The 17,273-nt window shown below is 50.2% G+C and overlaps 2 protein-coding genes across 2 annotated transcripts; both read right to left on the reverse strand.

Annotated features, from left to right (window-relative positions):
• Nucleotides 1-2,294: 2,294 nt before the first annotated feature.
• On the reverse strand, nt 2,295-3,236 carry LOC311216160 (olfactory receptor 14C36-like; the record flags this gene model as incomplete). The annotated part of the gene is made up of 1 exon (XM_084297704.1): nt 2,295-3,236. The coding sequence occupies one exon, from the start codon at nt 3,234-3,236 to the stop codon at nt 2,295-2,297; it is 942 nt and encodes a 313-aa protein (XP_084153830.1).
• Nucleotides 3,237-14,997: 11,761 nt separating this feature from the next.
• On the reverse strand, nt 14,998-15,930 carry LOC311216161 (olfactory receptor 14C36-like; the record flags this gene model as incomplete). Its single annotated transcript, XM_084297705.1, has 1 exon — nt 14,998-15,930. The coding sequence occupies one exon, from the start codon at nt 15,928-15,930 to the stop codon at nt 14,998-15,000; it is 933 nt and encodes a 310-aa protein (XP_084153831.1).
• Between the last annotated feature and the right edge of the window lie 1,343 nt (nt 15,931-17,273).

Consider the following 17,273-nt stretch of genomic DNA (forward strand, 5'->3'; position numbering starts at 1 on the left):
TCTGCTGGCCCAGCAGGGCCACTGCCAGATGTCAGCCCAAAAGTGCAGATCCCAGGGAGAAGTGAAGGCTGACCTGCCACCTCCAGACACAAGTGACCTCACAGTCCCTTTCTATGACACGTTCCTGCTGCTGCCCTATCAAGTGCAGAGACAGAAGTGCCCTTTTGTCGGGGCTGCTGCGTGCCCTGGGGCTGTAGAGCTCTCCTCTGTGTACTCACACCAGACTGAGCACTTGAGCTCTGGTCAGGCCACATGGGAAATAACATGGTGCTCAGCAGTATATATTGGGGTCATCTTTCCAAGACAAGGTATCGGTTTCTCAGAGACTGGCAGCACAGTGGTCTGCTTATGGGAATAGCGAAGTTACTACATATTCCTCATGTTTGGGGTAGGAATTTCTTTTTCTTTTATTTTCCATTTCCTTTCCCTTCGTTATGTGTCTAGCTCTCTGTGAGTTTATATGTTCATTCTCCTCTCTCTCTAGATGAATTTCCTCCTCTCCCTTCAGAGGAGGAAGAAGCAGACAGCTTATGCATGTGTAGTTTCTGGTGGAGGTGAGCAAGGAGGAGGCTCTTTATGGTGCAAGGAGATGGAAGTCCGTGAAGCTGCAGGAGCCCTGCTCTCCTGCCTGGCAGATCCCCAGCACACAGTGCCTGTGCCCCGCAGGGCCAGCCCCGCTCCCCAGGCCAGCACAAGAGGCCTGGCCCAGCCACAGAGCAGCCTGCCCTGAGCAGGGGCCTGCACAAAGAGCTTTCCTTTTGCCCTTTACCCATCAGTGCAGGCCCAGCAATGCTGCCCTGCTCTTCCCCAGGGCCATTCCTGCTCCCAGAAAGCCTTGTCCAGGGCAGTGTGTCTGTGCTAGCCTGGCTGGCCATTGCTGCTTTTTTCCCTGTGCTCCCTCAGGGCCCCAAGCTGGCGGTGCTGCTGTGAGAGCCAGGGGCTGTGGTGCCCTGGGACACCCGGGGGTCTCCCTCCCTGTCCGTGTTGCTCAGGGTGGGCAGCACACCTACGTCCCTGGGGATCTCTGCTGCTGAGCCCCTTTCCACCTGCCCTGATGGCTCAGCAGCACAGGGCAGTGCGGGGCAGGGCCATGGGGTGTCTCTAAGGGCACAAAGGACAGGTGAGTGCTGCACCAGACCTCACCCACAGCACTTCAAAATGCATATAATCAATTACTCTGCAGTCTTATGGGCCTTCACCTGCTGGCTCTTCACCACCTCTGCTGGCATTGCACAGCCCTCCTTTAGCCCATCGAATCCTCAGATTCCCCTTTTCCTTTACCAGACCCTTCTTTGCATGGTCACACATTTTATGAGGTTATAATCATTACCCACTGAGCACCCTGTCCCTGCAGATCCCCTGACATCTCCTGGCAGCTCCAGATTCCTCTACAGGCTGCAATCTGCCATCTGCCCCACTGCAGGGGGTGCAGTCCCATGCAGATAAATTTAAGATCAGTTGTCATCTCCTTAGGCAAGTTCTGTCATAATGGAAGCTCTTAGTGCTGCCCTTGGTTCCTCAGGGACCACCCTGGGACTTTCAGCCTCTGTCCTTCACTCCATGACAAACCCCCAGAATAGAGAAGAGCAGGGAGCAACCCCTTGGCTCCATTCCTGATAGCACATTTGGAAGAGGTGTCCAGGCTTCTGGGTTTGCCGTGAGCAGCCCCATTTGTTACTGTGGTGCTAGTAGGAAGGCCAGCTGTGACCCAGGCCTGCACAGTGCCTGCTGCTGCTTGCTACCACAGGGATGCCACTGCAGAGAGAACAGGACTGTCACCATGGTGCATGAGATCTAAGGGCTTATCCAAACATAAGAGCACAAGAGAACAGTGAGGAAGCCAAAAGACAACAGCAGTGACAAGGCCACGTTCTGCTGCTGGCCATGGTCTTGGCTCCAGGGAAGCAGCAGCACCGACCCAAAGGCAGCAGAGAGGCAGAGCCCAGCGGGCAGTGAGGGGCAGCCCGGGTGGCCCTTGGGGCTGCTCCTGCATGTGTCAGCTGGGCTCTTGGTCCTGAGCCCCTCCTGCATGCTGGGGCTGCACTCCAAGCTCCAGAGGAGATGGGAAGAGGTGGCAGCTCAGAACAATGAATTTCTGATGACTTTATTATCAGGTTTATCTACACAGGAAGCCATCTTCTACAGAAAAATAATTGACTTGTAGGGGGCTAGGAATAATATTTAATCAAATGTGAAATAATGAGAGAAAATGATAATACATGCATTTATTAATAGAAGACATCATATTATTTTCTTTCTCAGAATAGCTGGGATTTCTAATATTCGGCATAGTATTATAGGTGAATTTGATGACGATGTGTGTATTCAAGTAGAGTCCTGATGGAATCCCTTAGTTCCCGGTTCCTCAAGCTGTAGATGAGGGGGTTAAATACTGGAGGAACCACAGTGTACAGAAGTGTGACCACCAGGTCCAGGGATGGGGAGGAAATGGAGGGGGGCTTCAGGTAGGCAAAGATGGAAGTGATGATCATCAGGGAGGTGACAATCAGGTGAGGGAGGCACGTGGAAAAGGCTTTGTGCTGGCCCTGCTCAGAGGGCATCCTCAGCACTGCCCTGAAAATCTGCACATAGGAGAAAACAATGAAAAGAAAACAACCAAATGCTAACGAAATGCTAAATAGAATTGCCCAAACTTCTCTGAGATAGGAATCTGAGCAGGAGAGCTTGAGGATGTGGGGGATCTCACAGAAGAACTGGTCCACAGCATTGCCATGGCAGAGGGGCAGGGAAAACGTAGTGGCCGTGTGCAGGGCAGCATTGAGAAAGCCACTGCCCCAGGCAGCTGCTGCCATCTGGGCACAAGCTCTGCTGCCCAGGAGGCTCCCGTAGTGCAGGGGCTTGCAGATGGCAACGTAGCGGTCATAGGCCATGACAGTGAGAAGGGAAAACTCTGCATCAAAAAAAAAGACTAAAAAAAGTACTTGGGCAGCACACCCTTGATAGGAAATGGCCCTGGTGTCCCACAGAGAATTGGCCATGGCTTTGAGTAGAGTGGTGGAGATGGATCCCAGGTCGAGGAGGGCGAGGTTGAGGAGGAAGAAGTACATGGGGGTGTGGAGGCGGTGGTCACAGGCTACGGCGCTGAGGATGAGGCCGTTGCCCAGGAGGGCAGCCAGGTAGATGCCCAGGAAGAGCGCGAAGTGCAGGAGCTGCAGCTTGTGCATGTCTGCGAATGCCAGCAGGAGGAACTTGCTCACAGAGCTGATGTTGGGCATTCTCTGACTTTCTACTTGCTTCTCTGTTGAAGAGGAGAAGGCAAAGCAATGTTAGAACACATTTCTCTGAGGAAAATAGGAAATAAAACAGAAGGGTGGATAACTCAAAGTCAGAAAAATGTCAGATCAATGAGCTTTGCAGTATTGTTGCAAGCAACTGAGCTGATTGAGGAGCAAAGCTGCAACTATTTTCCTCACTTTATTTTATCCTAGTTGTCCGTATAACACATAGGAGAGGTATTGGATGGTGGAACTCCCTGACATTACTTCCACACTCCAGGTGATATCCTGTGGGTGCCAAGAGTCAAAGGACTTGTCCACTTGGGAAAACTGAGCAGAGCAGCTCTTCCCATCAGTCCTGCTCTCTGCTGCCCTGGGCTACCCCTCTATGAGCTACAGGACCATCCCTCTCAGGTGCTGCCCTGAGAAGAAACAGGAGACAGCTGAGAGCAGAGAAGCCCCACTCCAAGTGCAGCTGAACAGAATCTTCACCTTTTCTCCAGGGGACTGATCAGGATCTCAGCTCTTCCCTCCTAGATAGGGCTGCAGAGGCCTCATTCCTGCTGCCCACAGACAGACATCTAGTAGCATGGACATGATGTTAGTATGTAGGTGTATTTTCCTTCGGCAGCTGGATAACACAAGGATGCCACGAGAGAGCTGCATCCTGCGGGAGAGCAGCCTGCAGCCCAGGAGGATGCCACGGACAGAGCTGGATATCTGAAAGCTGGAGTGTCCCATATCTCAGCTACACCCCCTGCAGGGTCTGGAGGAGGCTTGGCCACTCCTCTCTTATCTGACCAGGTGTAGCTAGGTTATGACACTCCAAGGGGCTTCTGCCAGACTTCCTCACCTCGCAGGGCAATCCAGCAGGACTCTGGTCAGTCCAAGATGGACTGAGCAGAGCTCAAGTGCTCAATCTCGTGTGAGCAGGCAGAGGAGAGCTCTGCAGCCCCAGGGCACACAAAAACCCCAGCAAAGAAGCCTGGTGAGGGATTCCTTGCAGCCCTGGGGCAATGGCAGTGACCCCATGAGCTGGGTCTGCCTCCCAGCCTGCCCAGCACGGCCCTGCAGAGTGCCCCCTTGCCCCGGGCACCACAGCCCCCTTTCTCTGCAGAGCAGCACTGCCAGCTGGGGCTGGGGCTGGGGCTGGGGCTGGGCTGGGAGGGCGCTTCCCTGAGTGTCTTCTAGGCCAGCTTCAGGCACAGGGCTTCTGGATGTGAATGTGATCTTTGCTCTGAGCAAGGAGCTCAGAGACCACCAACAGGCACGGGGCTGGAGCATTGCCTGCAAGGACTCTCCTGCCCTAACACCTTACAAGACTGGCACAGAAATGGCTCCTGTGCATCAGAGAGGCTGGGAGCCCAGCAGCAGTGCTCCAACGATCACAGCCAGATTACTTCTAGATGGGCAGGTCCTGGCCCAAAAAGGGGGTGTTTTGTAGGTCTGTTGTTATGAGGTCAGTCGTGCTTCAGAAATTCCTAATCCAGTCCTAAGTGAATGTCCATAAAAAGGATTGTGAGTTGAGCTCTTTCTGAAGTAGCCAACAGGTCATCCCTTGAGTCCTGGCTGAGATCTCCGCCATTAGGCTCACATGTGCCAGTGCCTGTGACAAGCCAGCAGAAGACACCTGCTTTGCACTGTAGGTTGTGAGATCCACTCTTCCAAAGTACTGGGTAGGCCTCAAAGAGGAAGAGGTCTTGGATAGGAGTTGTCATGTCAGAGGTGTCAGCTTTTGTCTGAAGATATCCTTCAGGGCTGCTTTAAGTTTTCTACACAGATGTGGCCACTGCTTCCAAGATGCCTGTGGGAAACTGAAGCATGCATGAGGACTTGGGAAAAATTACCCTGGATTAAAAATTACCCTGGATTAAAAGTTACCCTGGATCCATTGGATGGCTTGGCCATCATAAAGTAACAATTGTGAAAAGGTAAGGGGGTTCAGGTAACATTGATGCTGCTGCAACACTGACTCTGAAAACACTCCCTTTAGACTCTTACTGTGTTTCTAACCCCTAACTGCTACTCCTCACCTTGACTGTAGTCCACTACTGTCCTGCATAACCTCAAACCTTCACTTGAAGCCAAAGCTCAAACCAGAAGCCTTTACCGTTTACCTCTCTCTCACCCTAATCCTTGTCCTTATCACTAGGATTGAAATACTCTATTTAACCTTAGCACTGAGGCCAGCCCTAAAAAAAAACCTATCTCAAAACACTTGCCCATACCCTAAATACGGACCTGAACACCCTAGACCTGTGCGCTATGCCTAACACAGGAAAGTTCTAATCCCTAATCCCTAAACCCTAATTTAGATGTGAGATTTGAGAGAGGGAATAAGGGTTCGGCCAGCAGAAATTCAGGATTTATTAGAAGTAAGAGGATTCAGGTTATGCTGATGCTGCTGTAGCAGTGACTTAAAACAGTCATATGAGACCCTTCCCACTTTCAGCCAATAACCTGAATTTGTAAATCTAAATACTACTTCACATCCTGACAGGAATTTACTACTCCAGTGTTTGACTTCACAGTATCCACAGAAGTATCCACAAACTAAGCCCATAGCCTCTTTCCCTAACACTTACTCCATTGGTTACCTTGATCCCTGCCCTTAACACTTGCTTTCAAGTGCTCTGTTTACCCCTAGACTTCTTGGCAGATCTAAAAAAAAACCCTAAACCACAGAGCTTGCCCATAACCTAACCACAGAATAACACCAAAAATTCCCACTAAAAGTCTGTTTACTCTCTAACCCAGAAAGGTGAGCCGTAGTCCCTAGGGGTCCAGGGAGAGGTCAGCTCTGCCTCAAGATCACCTGCCCCAACAGGAGGAATGTGACTGTGGCAGGGACTCTGAGGTCACTTCTCTCTGCACTTGATAGGGCAGCAGCAGGAATGTGTCACAGAAAGGGACTGTGAGGTCACTTCTGCCTGTAGGTGGCAGGTCACCTTGACTTCTCCCTGGGAAATGCACTTTTGGGCTGACATCTGCCAGTGGTCTTGCTAGGCCAGCAGAAGGCACCTGCTTGGCATGCTGACTGTGGCATCCCCTCTGCCTCCAGAGCCAGGAGGACCCAGGCAGAAAGAAGGCCCCCAGATGGGTTGTCCTGTCCCTTCTGCTTGAGTCCATGACTGCACAGCAGCAGGCCCCTGGTTAGGAAGATACTGCTAAGGTGACTTGTGTCTGGTTGTCTGACAGGCCGCAAGGAGCCTGCTGGGTTGGGATGCCTACTTCAGGAGTGGTTTCCACCCTGATGGAGCCTTCTTCGGTAGTAGAAAAGAGCAGGAGAGAAAAAACTTCCACAGAGTGTAGCTTGAATGTTACACACTGGCCACGAGGAGGAAGAAATGTCCCTCAAAGGGTCATGTTGTGGTGCCAGAGGTCACCCTCTAATCATCCCCTAGCTTTGTGTTTCAGGGCACAGCTGGTGAGGGCTGATGAGACATCGGAGAAATAAAGGGATGAGAGCAAGGTGCTGAACAGAGATGGGTGTCTGCAGACTACAAAGAAATAGGGGAAAGTGTGTGACAGCGTACGAAAGCCTGCAGAGGAGAAGGCAGAGGGTGCTGGTAAAAATGGAATGCCGTAATAGCCCTGAAGTTTTTGTCTCCTTGGCTAGAGCTTATGAGGAGATATTTTATATTCCTTGAAATGAGGCCTCATAGATTCCTTTCAACCCTGTGCAGCACTTCGGAGGTGTCATACCACTGTTCTTCTCATGGCATCCCACTGCCCACCACATCCAACAGACCCCAGCAAGGGCCTTGAGCCAGACGTGGGGGTGAAGGGTCTCTCCTCCTAGTAGCTGGGGTCAGGCCTTGGCTCTTCTGCTTCACCAAAGCAAACCAAGGCTTTTCTCAGCACAGTGCTTTGCCTGTCTGTAACCATGGCCTCCAATTATCTGCCCTAACAAGTCCCTGGGGAGGCTTTGTTAGTAACAGCCCTCAATAGGGCCCATTAATACTCCAAGTCACTTCAACTTTTCCTCCTGACTTTACTTGCTCAAACGATTGCATCACTCTCCACTCAGTACCTGAGCTTCATAGACTCAGCACCAAAATACACTATGGGACTCATTAAAATGCAGAAACTCCTAACATCTCTTCCATAGTTTTCTTCAAGCCTTCACCCCTTGTACAGCTAATTGCAGAGCTTGCATGGCATAGTTGAGGAAGATTTCAAAAAACACCTAATAAAAATATTTTCTCATATTAAATGATGAGTTTTGTTTCATTTTAGTTTTGAGCAATATTCTCCTATTGCTATTGACGTAGGGTGACTTCCTTTGGAGACCTGCATCAGGAGGAAAAGCAGATTCTGGAGGTCTGACACCACCACTGCCAGCAGTGGTCTTTGTCCCTGTAACTACAGCCCAGCCCAGCACATGAAAACCTTTCACAGAGAACTTGTGGTGCCTTGGAAAAAATAAAATAAAATAAATTTTGAAATGACCATTAGATCCTGACAAATTCAGACTGATTCTTAGTAGACACCTGGACATCCATGGTCTGTCTTGGGTCTTCTGTGGAAAACTCAGGATGAAAATTAAAGGAAATAAAATAAATAAAATAAAATAAATAAAATAAAATAAAATAAAATAAAATAAAATAAAATAAAATAAAATAAAATAAAATAAAATAGAAATGACCATTGGATCCTGAGAAAATCAGCTTGAATCTCAGTAGACACCTGGACATCCATAGTCTCTATTGGGTCTTCTGTGGAAAACTGAGGAAGAAAATTAAAGGAAATATATCTTCATTGGCTGTAGCTGTAGCCATGAGATTGGCCTCATTGGGGAAATTGTCCCCTTCCAGACACAGAAACCTAAATTGAGTGATGTGAAAAGACCTGTCTGACACTACTCAAGGAAGTGTAACCCAAGTCATGCAACTTTACCAGGAAAATAATAATAACAAAAGTAATAATAACAATCATAATAATAATGATACAATGGTGATAATAGGAAAATAATAATAATATGTACAAACAAGTGATGCACAATGCAATTGCTCACCACCCGCTGACCGATGCCCAGCCTAACCCCGAGCAGTCTGGTCCCCCTCCCCCGGCTAGCCACCCCTACGTATTGTTTAGCATGACGTCAGATGGTATGGAATACCCCTTTGGCTAGTTTGGGTCACCTGTCCTGGGTCTGTCCCCTCCCAGCTCTTACTGCACCCCCAGCCTGCCTGTTGGCAGGACAGAGCAAAAGGCTGAGATGTCCTTGGCTTGGTATAAGCACTGCTCTGCAACAATTAAAACATCGGGGTGTTATCAGCACTCTTCTCATCCTAAGCCAAAACACAGCATTCCACCAGCTACTAGGAAGAAAATTAATTCTGTTCTAACTGAAACCAGGACATCTATCCACCCCTTATTCCATACCATTTATGTCATGCTCAGGTTACACTCTTTTCCAGACATTCTAATTAGTCACCTACAGTAGTCATAGTAGTGATAACATACAGTATTATATAGTAATTAACATGGTACAATTCAGTTCATGGGCTATTCTCACCCAGTATTAAATCTCCTTGAAGTACACACCGGACCTCTCCGTTCTTTTGCATCACCCACCAAGTGTATCCAGGTCCCTGAGCGAAAACAATTCCACGAATGGGTTTGCCTTTTCCTGAGGCAGGAGTAGCCCAGACTGTTTTACCCAGCATATTTTTTACATGCACTACAGGAACTTTATCCCCATCTACAGTACGTAACAGGTTTGATTGGGCAGGTCCAGCTCGGTTGGCAGATCCCCTAGTATTGACTAACCAGGTGGCCTTTGCCAAATGCGTATCCCAGTTTTTGAATGTCCCAGCGCCCATTGCTTTCAATGTAGTCTTTAACAGTCCATTGTATCGTTCAACTTTCCCGGAGGCTGGTGCATGATAGGGGATGTGATACACCCACTCAATACCATGTTCTTTGGCCCAAGTGTCTATAAGTTTGTTTCGGAAATGAGTTCCATTGTCTGACTCTATTCTTTCTGGGGTGCCATGTCGCCATAGGACTTGCTTTTCAAGGCCCAGGATAGTGTTCCGGGCGGTGGCATGAGGCACAGGATATGTTTCCAGCCATCCGGTGGTTGCTTCCACCATTGTAAGTATGCGGCGCTTGCCATTGCGAGTTTGAGGGAGTGTGATGTAATCAATCTTCCAGGCCTCTCCATATTTGTATTTCAGCCATCGTCCTCCATACCAAAGAGGCTTTGACCGTTTGGCTTGCTTGATTGCAGCACATGTTTCACAGTCATGAATAACCTGTGCTATAGCGTCCATGGTCAGGTCCACCCCTCGATCACGAGCCCATCTGTATGTTGCATCTCTACCTTGATGGCCTGAGGTGTCATGGGCCCATCGGGCTATAAATAATTCACCTTAATGCTGCCAATCCAGGTCCACCTGAGCTACTTCAATCTTAGCAGCCTGATCCACCTGCTGGTTGTTTTGATGTTCTTCAGTAGCCCGATTCTTGGGCACATGAGCATCTACGTGACGTACTTTCACAGCCAGGTTCTCTACCCGAGCAGCAATGTCTTGCCACAAAGCAGCAGCCCAGATGGGTTTGCCCCTACGCTGCCAGTTGTTTTGCTTCCATTGCTGTAACCATCCCCACAGGGCATTTGCTACCATCCATGAATCGGTGTAGAGATAGAGAACTGGCCATTTTTCTCGTTCAGCAATGTCTAAAGCCAGCTGAATGGCTTTCACTTCTGCAAACTGACTCGATTCACCTTCTCCCTCAGCAGCTTCTGCAACTCGTCGTGTAGGACTCCATACAGCAGCCTTCCATCTCCGATGCTTCCCCACAATACGACAGGACCCATCAGTGAACAGGGCATATTTCTTTTCATTCTCTGGTAACTGGTTGTACAGTGGGGCTTCTTCAGCACGACCCACCTCCTCCTCGGATGATATCCCAAAGTATTTGCCTTCTGGCCAGTCCATAATCACTTCCAAGATTCCTGGGTGACTGGGGTTTCCTATTCGAGCCCACTGAGTGATCAGTGCAACCCACTTGCTCCATGTAGCATCGGTTGCATGATGCGTAGAAGAGACCCTTCCCTTGAACATCCAGCCTAGTACCGGCAATCGGGGTGCTAGGAGGAGCTGCGCTTCAGTACCGACCACCTCCGAAGCAGATCGAACTCCTTCATATGCTGCCAATATCTCCTTTTCAGTTGGAGTATAGCGGGCCTCAGATCCTCTGGATCCCCGGCTCCAAAACCCCAGGGGCCAACCTCGAGTTTCCCCAGGTTTTTTCTGCCAGAGGCTCCAGGTGGGGCCGTTCTCCCCGGCTGCAGTGTAGAGCACATTCTTTACATCTGGTCCTGTTCGAACTGGCCCAAGGGCTACTGCATGGACTATTTCCTGCTTGATTTGTTCAAACGCTTGTCGTTGTTCAGGGCCCCATTCAAACTCATTCTTCTTACGGGTTACTTGGTAGAGCGGGTTTACAATCAGACTGTAATTTGGGATGTGCATTCTCCAAAAGCCCACAACACCTAGTAAAGTCTGTGTTTCTTTTTTGTTAGTTGGTGGAGACATAGCTGTTATTTTGTTGATCACATCCATTGGGATTTGACGACGTCCATCTTTCCACTTTATTCCTAAAAACTGGATCTCTCGTGCAGGTCCTTTGACTTTATTTTGTTTTATGGCAAAACCGGCTTTCAGAAGGATTTGGACTATTTCCTTCCCTTTCTCGAAAACTTCCTCTGCTGTGTCACCCCACACAATAATGTCATCGATGTACTGCAGGTGTTCAGGAGCTTCCCCCTGCTCCAGCGCAGACTGGATCAGCCCATGGCAAATGGTAGGGCTGTGTTTCCACCCCTGGGGCAGTCGATTCCAAGTATATTGGACTCCCCTCCAAGTGAAGGCAAATTGTGGCCTGCACTCTGCTGCTAGAGGGATGGAGAAAAATGCATTAGCGATATCAATTGTGGCGTACCACTTGGCTGCCTTCGATTCAAGTTCGTACTGAAGTTCCAGCATGTCCGGCACTGCAGCACTCAGTGGTGGCGTGACTTCGTTCAGGCCACGATAGTCCACTGTTAGTCTCCACTCGCCATTAGACTTTCGCACTGGCCATATGGGACTATTGAAAGGTGAATGAGTCTTGCTGATCACTCCTTGGCTCTCCAATTGACGAATTAGCTTATGGATGGGAATCAGGGAGTCCCGGTTAGTGCGATATTGCCGCCGGTGCACAGTTGTGGTAGCGATTGGCACTTGCTGTTCTTCGACCCTCAGCAACCCCACAACAGAGGGGTCCTCTGAGAGACGAGGCAAGGTAGAGAATTGTTTAATGCCCTCTGTCTCTAAAGCAGCTATACCAAAAGCCCACCGGAACCCTTTTGGGTCCTTGCAATATCCTCTTCTGAGATAGTCTATGCCAAGGATACATGGAGCATCCGGGCCAGTCACAATACGGTGCTTTTCCCACTCATTCCCAGTCAGACTCACTTCAGCCTCCAATACAGTCAACTGCTGAGATCCCCCTGTCACTCCACAAATATAGATGGGCTCTGGTCCTTTATAGCTCGATGGCATTATAGTGCATTGTGCACCAGTGTCTACTAAAGCCTTATACTTCTGTGCGTCTGATGTGCCAGGCCGTCGAATCCACACAGTCCAATAAACTCGATTATCCCTTTCCTCCCCCTGGCTGGAGGCAGGGCCTCCCTAATCCTGGTCGGAATCTTCTTCGTTTCTGTGTTTGAAGGACTGTCTGCTGGAAGTTGGAGCAGCAAACTTTTCAGAGAATCCCTTCTTCCTGATTGTTTTCTTTTGCAACTCACGTACCCGTGCCTCTAGGGTCGCGGTAGATTTTCCATCCCATTTTCTCATGTCCTCTCCATGGTCTCGTAAATAAAACCACAGGGTAGCACGGGGTGAGTACCCACCGTATCGTCTTCCTTGTGTGGATGAACGACTACCCCTGATAGCTGAGACACTGCTCTGTACAGGTGCGGAGGAGAATAATCTCTCTTCAAGTTGGTGAACCTTTTCAGAAAGTTTCTCCACAGTGTTCTCTTTTGGTCGGTGGACACTGGTTGGTTCTGGTGGGGAGGAAGATAGATTCTCTTTAAGTTGGTGGAACTCTTCAGAAAGTTTCTCCACAGCTGAGACGCAGGCCTGTAAGGAAGAGGAGAGACTTTCTTCGTACTGCCGGAGTTGTTTAGCTGCTTCATCCACTGTGGGTTCCTCATCCTCTTTCCAGGCCATTATTGCCAAGGAGCTGGCATATGATGATGGTGCACTCTGTACAAACTTCCGCCACATGGGTCGTGTACACCTGACTTCATCTGGATCTGTGGATGTTTGTCTGAGGTCTGGATCCTCATAAATCACTTCCCGTAAGGCTAATTCCCTCAGGTACTGGATTTCCTTCTCCATAGTGGTCCACTTGCCTGGTAGACATAAAAGTTCTTCCTTGAAGGGATACCTTTCCCTCAAGGCTGAGAGGAGACGCCTCCAGAGGCTGTGAGGTTGTGCTCCATCTGCAATTGCTTTGTCAATGCCTGCGTCTCTAGCAAGGGATCCCAGCCGCCTGGCTTCCCTGCCGTCTAATTCCACACAATTGGCTCCAGAGTCCCAGCATCAGAGCAGCCAGGTGACAAGCTGCTCACCTATACAATGACCAAAATCTTTTCGCACATCTCGTAGCTCACGCTTGTTTAGGCTTCGGGTAGTTACTGTTGATTTTTTGGCATCCTCATCTTCCTCCTCCTGAATCCCTGATGGCCCAGCATCGTCATCGTCTCTATACCTAGATTTGGCAGAAGACTCTCTGCGTTCTAAACGACCTGAATCTCTATACCATTTTTTCACCTTCTCTACAGGGGCAGCTTGCATTGCTACAGCTCACTTCTCTGACCCCTTTACAGGGTCTGCCACAGGGGTTGGAATACCCTCTGCAGGGTCAACTTGCACTGCTAGAGTTCATTTCTCTGACCCAGCCACAGGAGCTGGAGCCGCTGCAGGAGCTGGAGCAGCTGCAGGATCTGGGACTGGAGCGGCTGCAGGAGCTGGGACTGGAGCGGCTGCAGGAGCTGGGGCTGGAGCGGCTGCAGGAGCTGGGATTGGAGCCGCTGCAGTGTCCACCGTAGGGGTCACAGTGGCCGTTGGATCTGTCACGGGACTTGGAGTGGCCGCAGGGTCTGTCACTAAGTTGATAGCAGTATCCATGGCAGCTCGATAGGCATGAGCCAGGCCCCAGCACGTTACAATGATTTGTGTTACTTTGGAACTGCCAGAGTCATGACACCTGACTTTTTTTCAAGCATTCTGCAAGTTTTTGAGGATTTCACAGTTGTTCAGGGGAGAATTTCCAAAACACTGGGGGTGCCAACTGCTCTAGATGCCTGCCCATATCCTCCCATACTCCCTGCCACCCACAACTATACTGCCTCCGGGCAGATCTCCAGATGAGCTTCCTAAGTAGTTGTTTAACTTTAGGCAGAACCTGAAGCACATTCATGAGGCAGAACAGCAAGAGTATGCTGGTCTGAGTATCCCAAGGATATTCAATATCTTGGAGAGCTATTGTAACAAGCTCGGAGGGTAAGAGGGTGCTGAAGAAGAAAGGGAGAGTGATCAAGGAGGATAAGGAGGTGGTGAAGGAGAAAGGAAGAGTAAATGGGTAAGAAAAAATATCTTCCCGTTTCCCCTCCACAGATTGACTCCCTAATGAAAAAAGGCAACAGGTATAATTGCTAATAGTTTCCAAGATACAGTTTCCAAAGTATAGAGTCGACAATGTTACTGAGTACAAATACCAAGTTAGAGTCATGGCCAGATATTTCATCGTCTCATAATCCACTGTTACAACACACAGGACCATAATGATCTGAAACCAGGGCCCAGAGAGGATAAGCAGCATGACAGAGAGAACATAGGGAAAATAGTGTGTTATAATACTCAAATTGGAAAACAGGCGCAGCACAGTTGAGATTAAAGCAATCAGCATTATGACAAGTGACTATTAAGCAGGTCTAATACTTATACCAATTTTAGTTTAACACAGTCTGGTCAGATCTGCCATTATCTCAACCTTTCGGGCCCCAAGTTAGGCACCAAAAAGACTGTCGTGGTTTAACCCGGCTGGCAGCTAAACACCACACAGCCGTTCGCTCACCCTCCCCACTCGCTCTCTGGGATGGTTGAGAGAAACGGGAAAGTGAAGCCCGTGAGTTGAGATAAAGACAGTTTAATAAGACAGGAAAATAATAATAACAACAACAACAACAACAACAACAATAATAATATATAATATATAATAATAATAATAATGTGTACAAACAAGTGATGCACAATGCAATTGCTCACCACCCGCTGACCGATGCCCAGCCTAACCCTGAGCAGTCCAGCCCTCCCACCCCTGCTAGCCACCCCTATCTATTGTTTAGCATGACGTCAGATGGTATGGAATACCCCTTTGGCTAGTTTGGGTCAGCTGTTCTGGGTCTCTCCCCTCCCAGCTCCCGCTGCACCCCCAGCCTGCCCGCTGGCATGACAGAGTGAGAAGCTGAAACGTCCTTGGCTTGGTGTAAGCACTGTTCTGCAACAAGTAAAACATCAGCATGTCATCAGCACTCTTCTCATCCTAATCCAAAACATAGCACCCTACCAGCAACTAGGAAGAAAATTAACACTATCCGAGCTGAAACAAGGAGAAATGCTAAACCTAGAGGTCACAAATTGCCTGATATTAACTTGAGGTAAATTAGAAAAGTGAGATAGCAAATTTATTGCTAAGTAAATATTACCACTAGAATCAGTTTCTTCAGTGTGGCTTTCAGCTCCTGGTTCCTCATGCTATAGATGAGGGGGTTCACTGCTGGAGGTACCACTGAGTACAGGAATGACACCATCAGGTCCAAGGATGGGGAGGAGTTGGAGTGGGGCTTCAAGTAGGCAAACATGGCAGTGCTGAGAAAGAGGGAGACCACGGCCAGGTGAGGGAGGCACGTGGAAAAGGCTTTGTGCCGGCCCTGCTCAAAGGGCATCCTCAGCACTGTCCTGAAGATCTGCACATAGGACAACACAATGAAAACAAAACAACCAACACTTAAACAAGCACTAACCACCAGAAGTCTAACTTCCTTTAGGTAGTCTGAACCTGAACAGGAGAGCTTGAGGATGTGGGGGATTTCACAGAAGAACTGGTCCAAAGCATTGCCTTGGCAGAGGGGCAGGGAAAATGTGTTGGCCGTGTGCAGGACAGCAGTGAGAAAGCCACTGCCCCAGGCAGCTGCTGCCATCTGGGCACAAGCTCTGCTGCCCACGAGGCTCCCGTAGTGAAGGGGCTTGCAGATGGCAATGTAGCGGTCGTAGGCCATGACTGTGAGAACATAAAACTCTGCTCCAATGAAGAAGACTAAAAAGAAGACCTGTGCAGCACATCCTTGATAGGAGATGGCCCTGGTGTCCCAGAGGGCATTGGCCATGGCTTTGGGCAGAATGGTGGAGATGCAGCCCAGGTCGAGGAGGGCGAGGTTGAGGAGGAAGAAGTACATGGGGGTGTGGAGGCGGTGGTCGCAGGCTACGGCGCTGAGGATGAGGCCGTTGCCCAGGAGGGCAGCCAGGTAGATGCCCAGGAAGAGCGCGAAGTGCAGGAGCTGCAGCTCGCGTGTGTCTGCGAATGCCAGCAGGAGGAACTTGCTCACAGAGCTGATGTTGGGCATTTGCTGACATTGAACACGGTGGTCTGTTGAAGAGGAGAAGGCAGAAAAATGTTAGTTCACACTTCTCTGAGGGAGACTTATTGCATGTCTTTGAGCACACACCAGCCTGAGCATCTCTCTTTGCACGAAAATCTTTTGGCATCTCTCCTGCTTGAGCTGTGGCTGGTGCTGGCTGAGAGTGGCACTGGGAGCAGGGGCTGCTGTAGGCTGCAGAGGAGTCCTCTCTGCTATACAGCAGGAAGGAGTCAGGAACATGGGGGAAGCTCAAGTTCAGTTCTCTGGTCAGATTAATGATCTTTTCAGTGTTATTTCAAACAACTCATCTGAATGCAGAGTTACACAGGCCACTGCCCACATGTCGTGTTCTAATCTGCCCTCAGTTTGCTGTCTTTGAGCCGCAGAACCATCCAGCTCATGAGTTTCCCTGAGAAGAAACTGGAGACAACTGAGAGCAGAGAAGCCCCAGTCCAAGTGCAGCTGGACAGAAACCTCACCTGAGGTGAAGTTCTCACACAGACAGAGCTTGGGAGCATCTCTTTGAGCTCTACCTTCTCTTCTACCCCTGCCTGCCCCACAGCCCATGGGCTGCAGGGGGAGAGGAGGCCAGGGAGGGGCTGCTCCAGGGGAAGGTGTCTGCACTGCAGGGCGTGGCCGCAAGGTGCCCGAATCCCCCCTGCCACGGCGTTTCTGCCAACAGCTCCTTCTGGCCGCCTGCTCTTCTGTGCTGCCTGCAGCTGTCCCTGCCGGGAGCTGCTGCTCTGCGCCCACCTCTTCTTTCCCCCTGCCCGTGCTCACAGACCCCAACCCACGCGGCTGTGCTCAGCACTGCCCTGCAGCACCCTGCCACCAACAGGGCCCTGCCAAGGGGCACCTCCATGGCTGCAGGAGCTACGGGGCAGCTGACAGAGAGCCCGGCATGGCCAGCCACGGCAGGGTGTTCTGGGCTGACTGGGGGCACCTGCCTTAGGGCACTCCAAGGGGCTTCTGCCAGACTTCCTCTCCTCGCAGGGCAACCCAGCAGGACTCTCAAAGCCTACTGCATTGCCCACTGCCCTCCCAGAAACAAGACCCAGCAGGAGGAGACCCTTCCAGGAGCTGCAGCTGCATGGCCCTGCAGCCAGACACTTACCTTGTCAAGGGCTGTGCAGGTTTCTCCTGCAGGCAGCACTCTGCATCCTTCCACTGCCAACTGCCTTCAGCCACTCTCTCCTGTTCTTCTCTCTGTGTCTCTGCCTCTGTGTCTCTTTCCTGCTGCGCTGTGCAGAGGAGCTGCTTCTGGCCACAGCTGTCTCTCTGCACCACGGCCCTCTTGCCACGAGCTCTCTCTGTCCCATGAGCCCGGC

The sequence above is a fragment of the Netta rufina genome (genome assembly GCF_964035555.1).
Source record: "Netta rufina genome assembly, chromosome: 18".
Classification (NCBI taxonomy): Eukaryota; Metazoa; Chordata; class Aves; order Anseriformes; family Anatidae; genus Netta; species Netta rufina.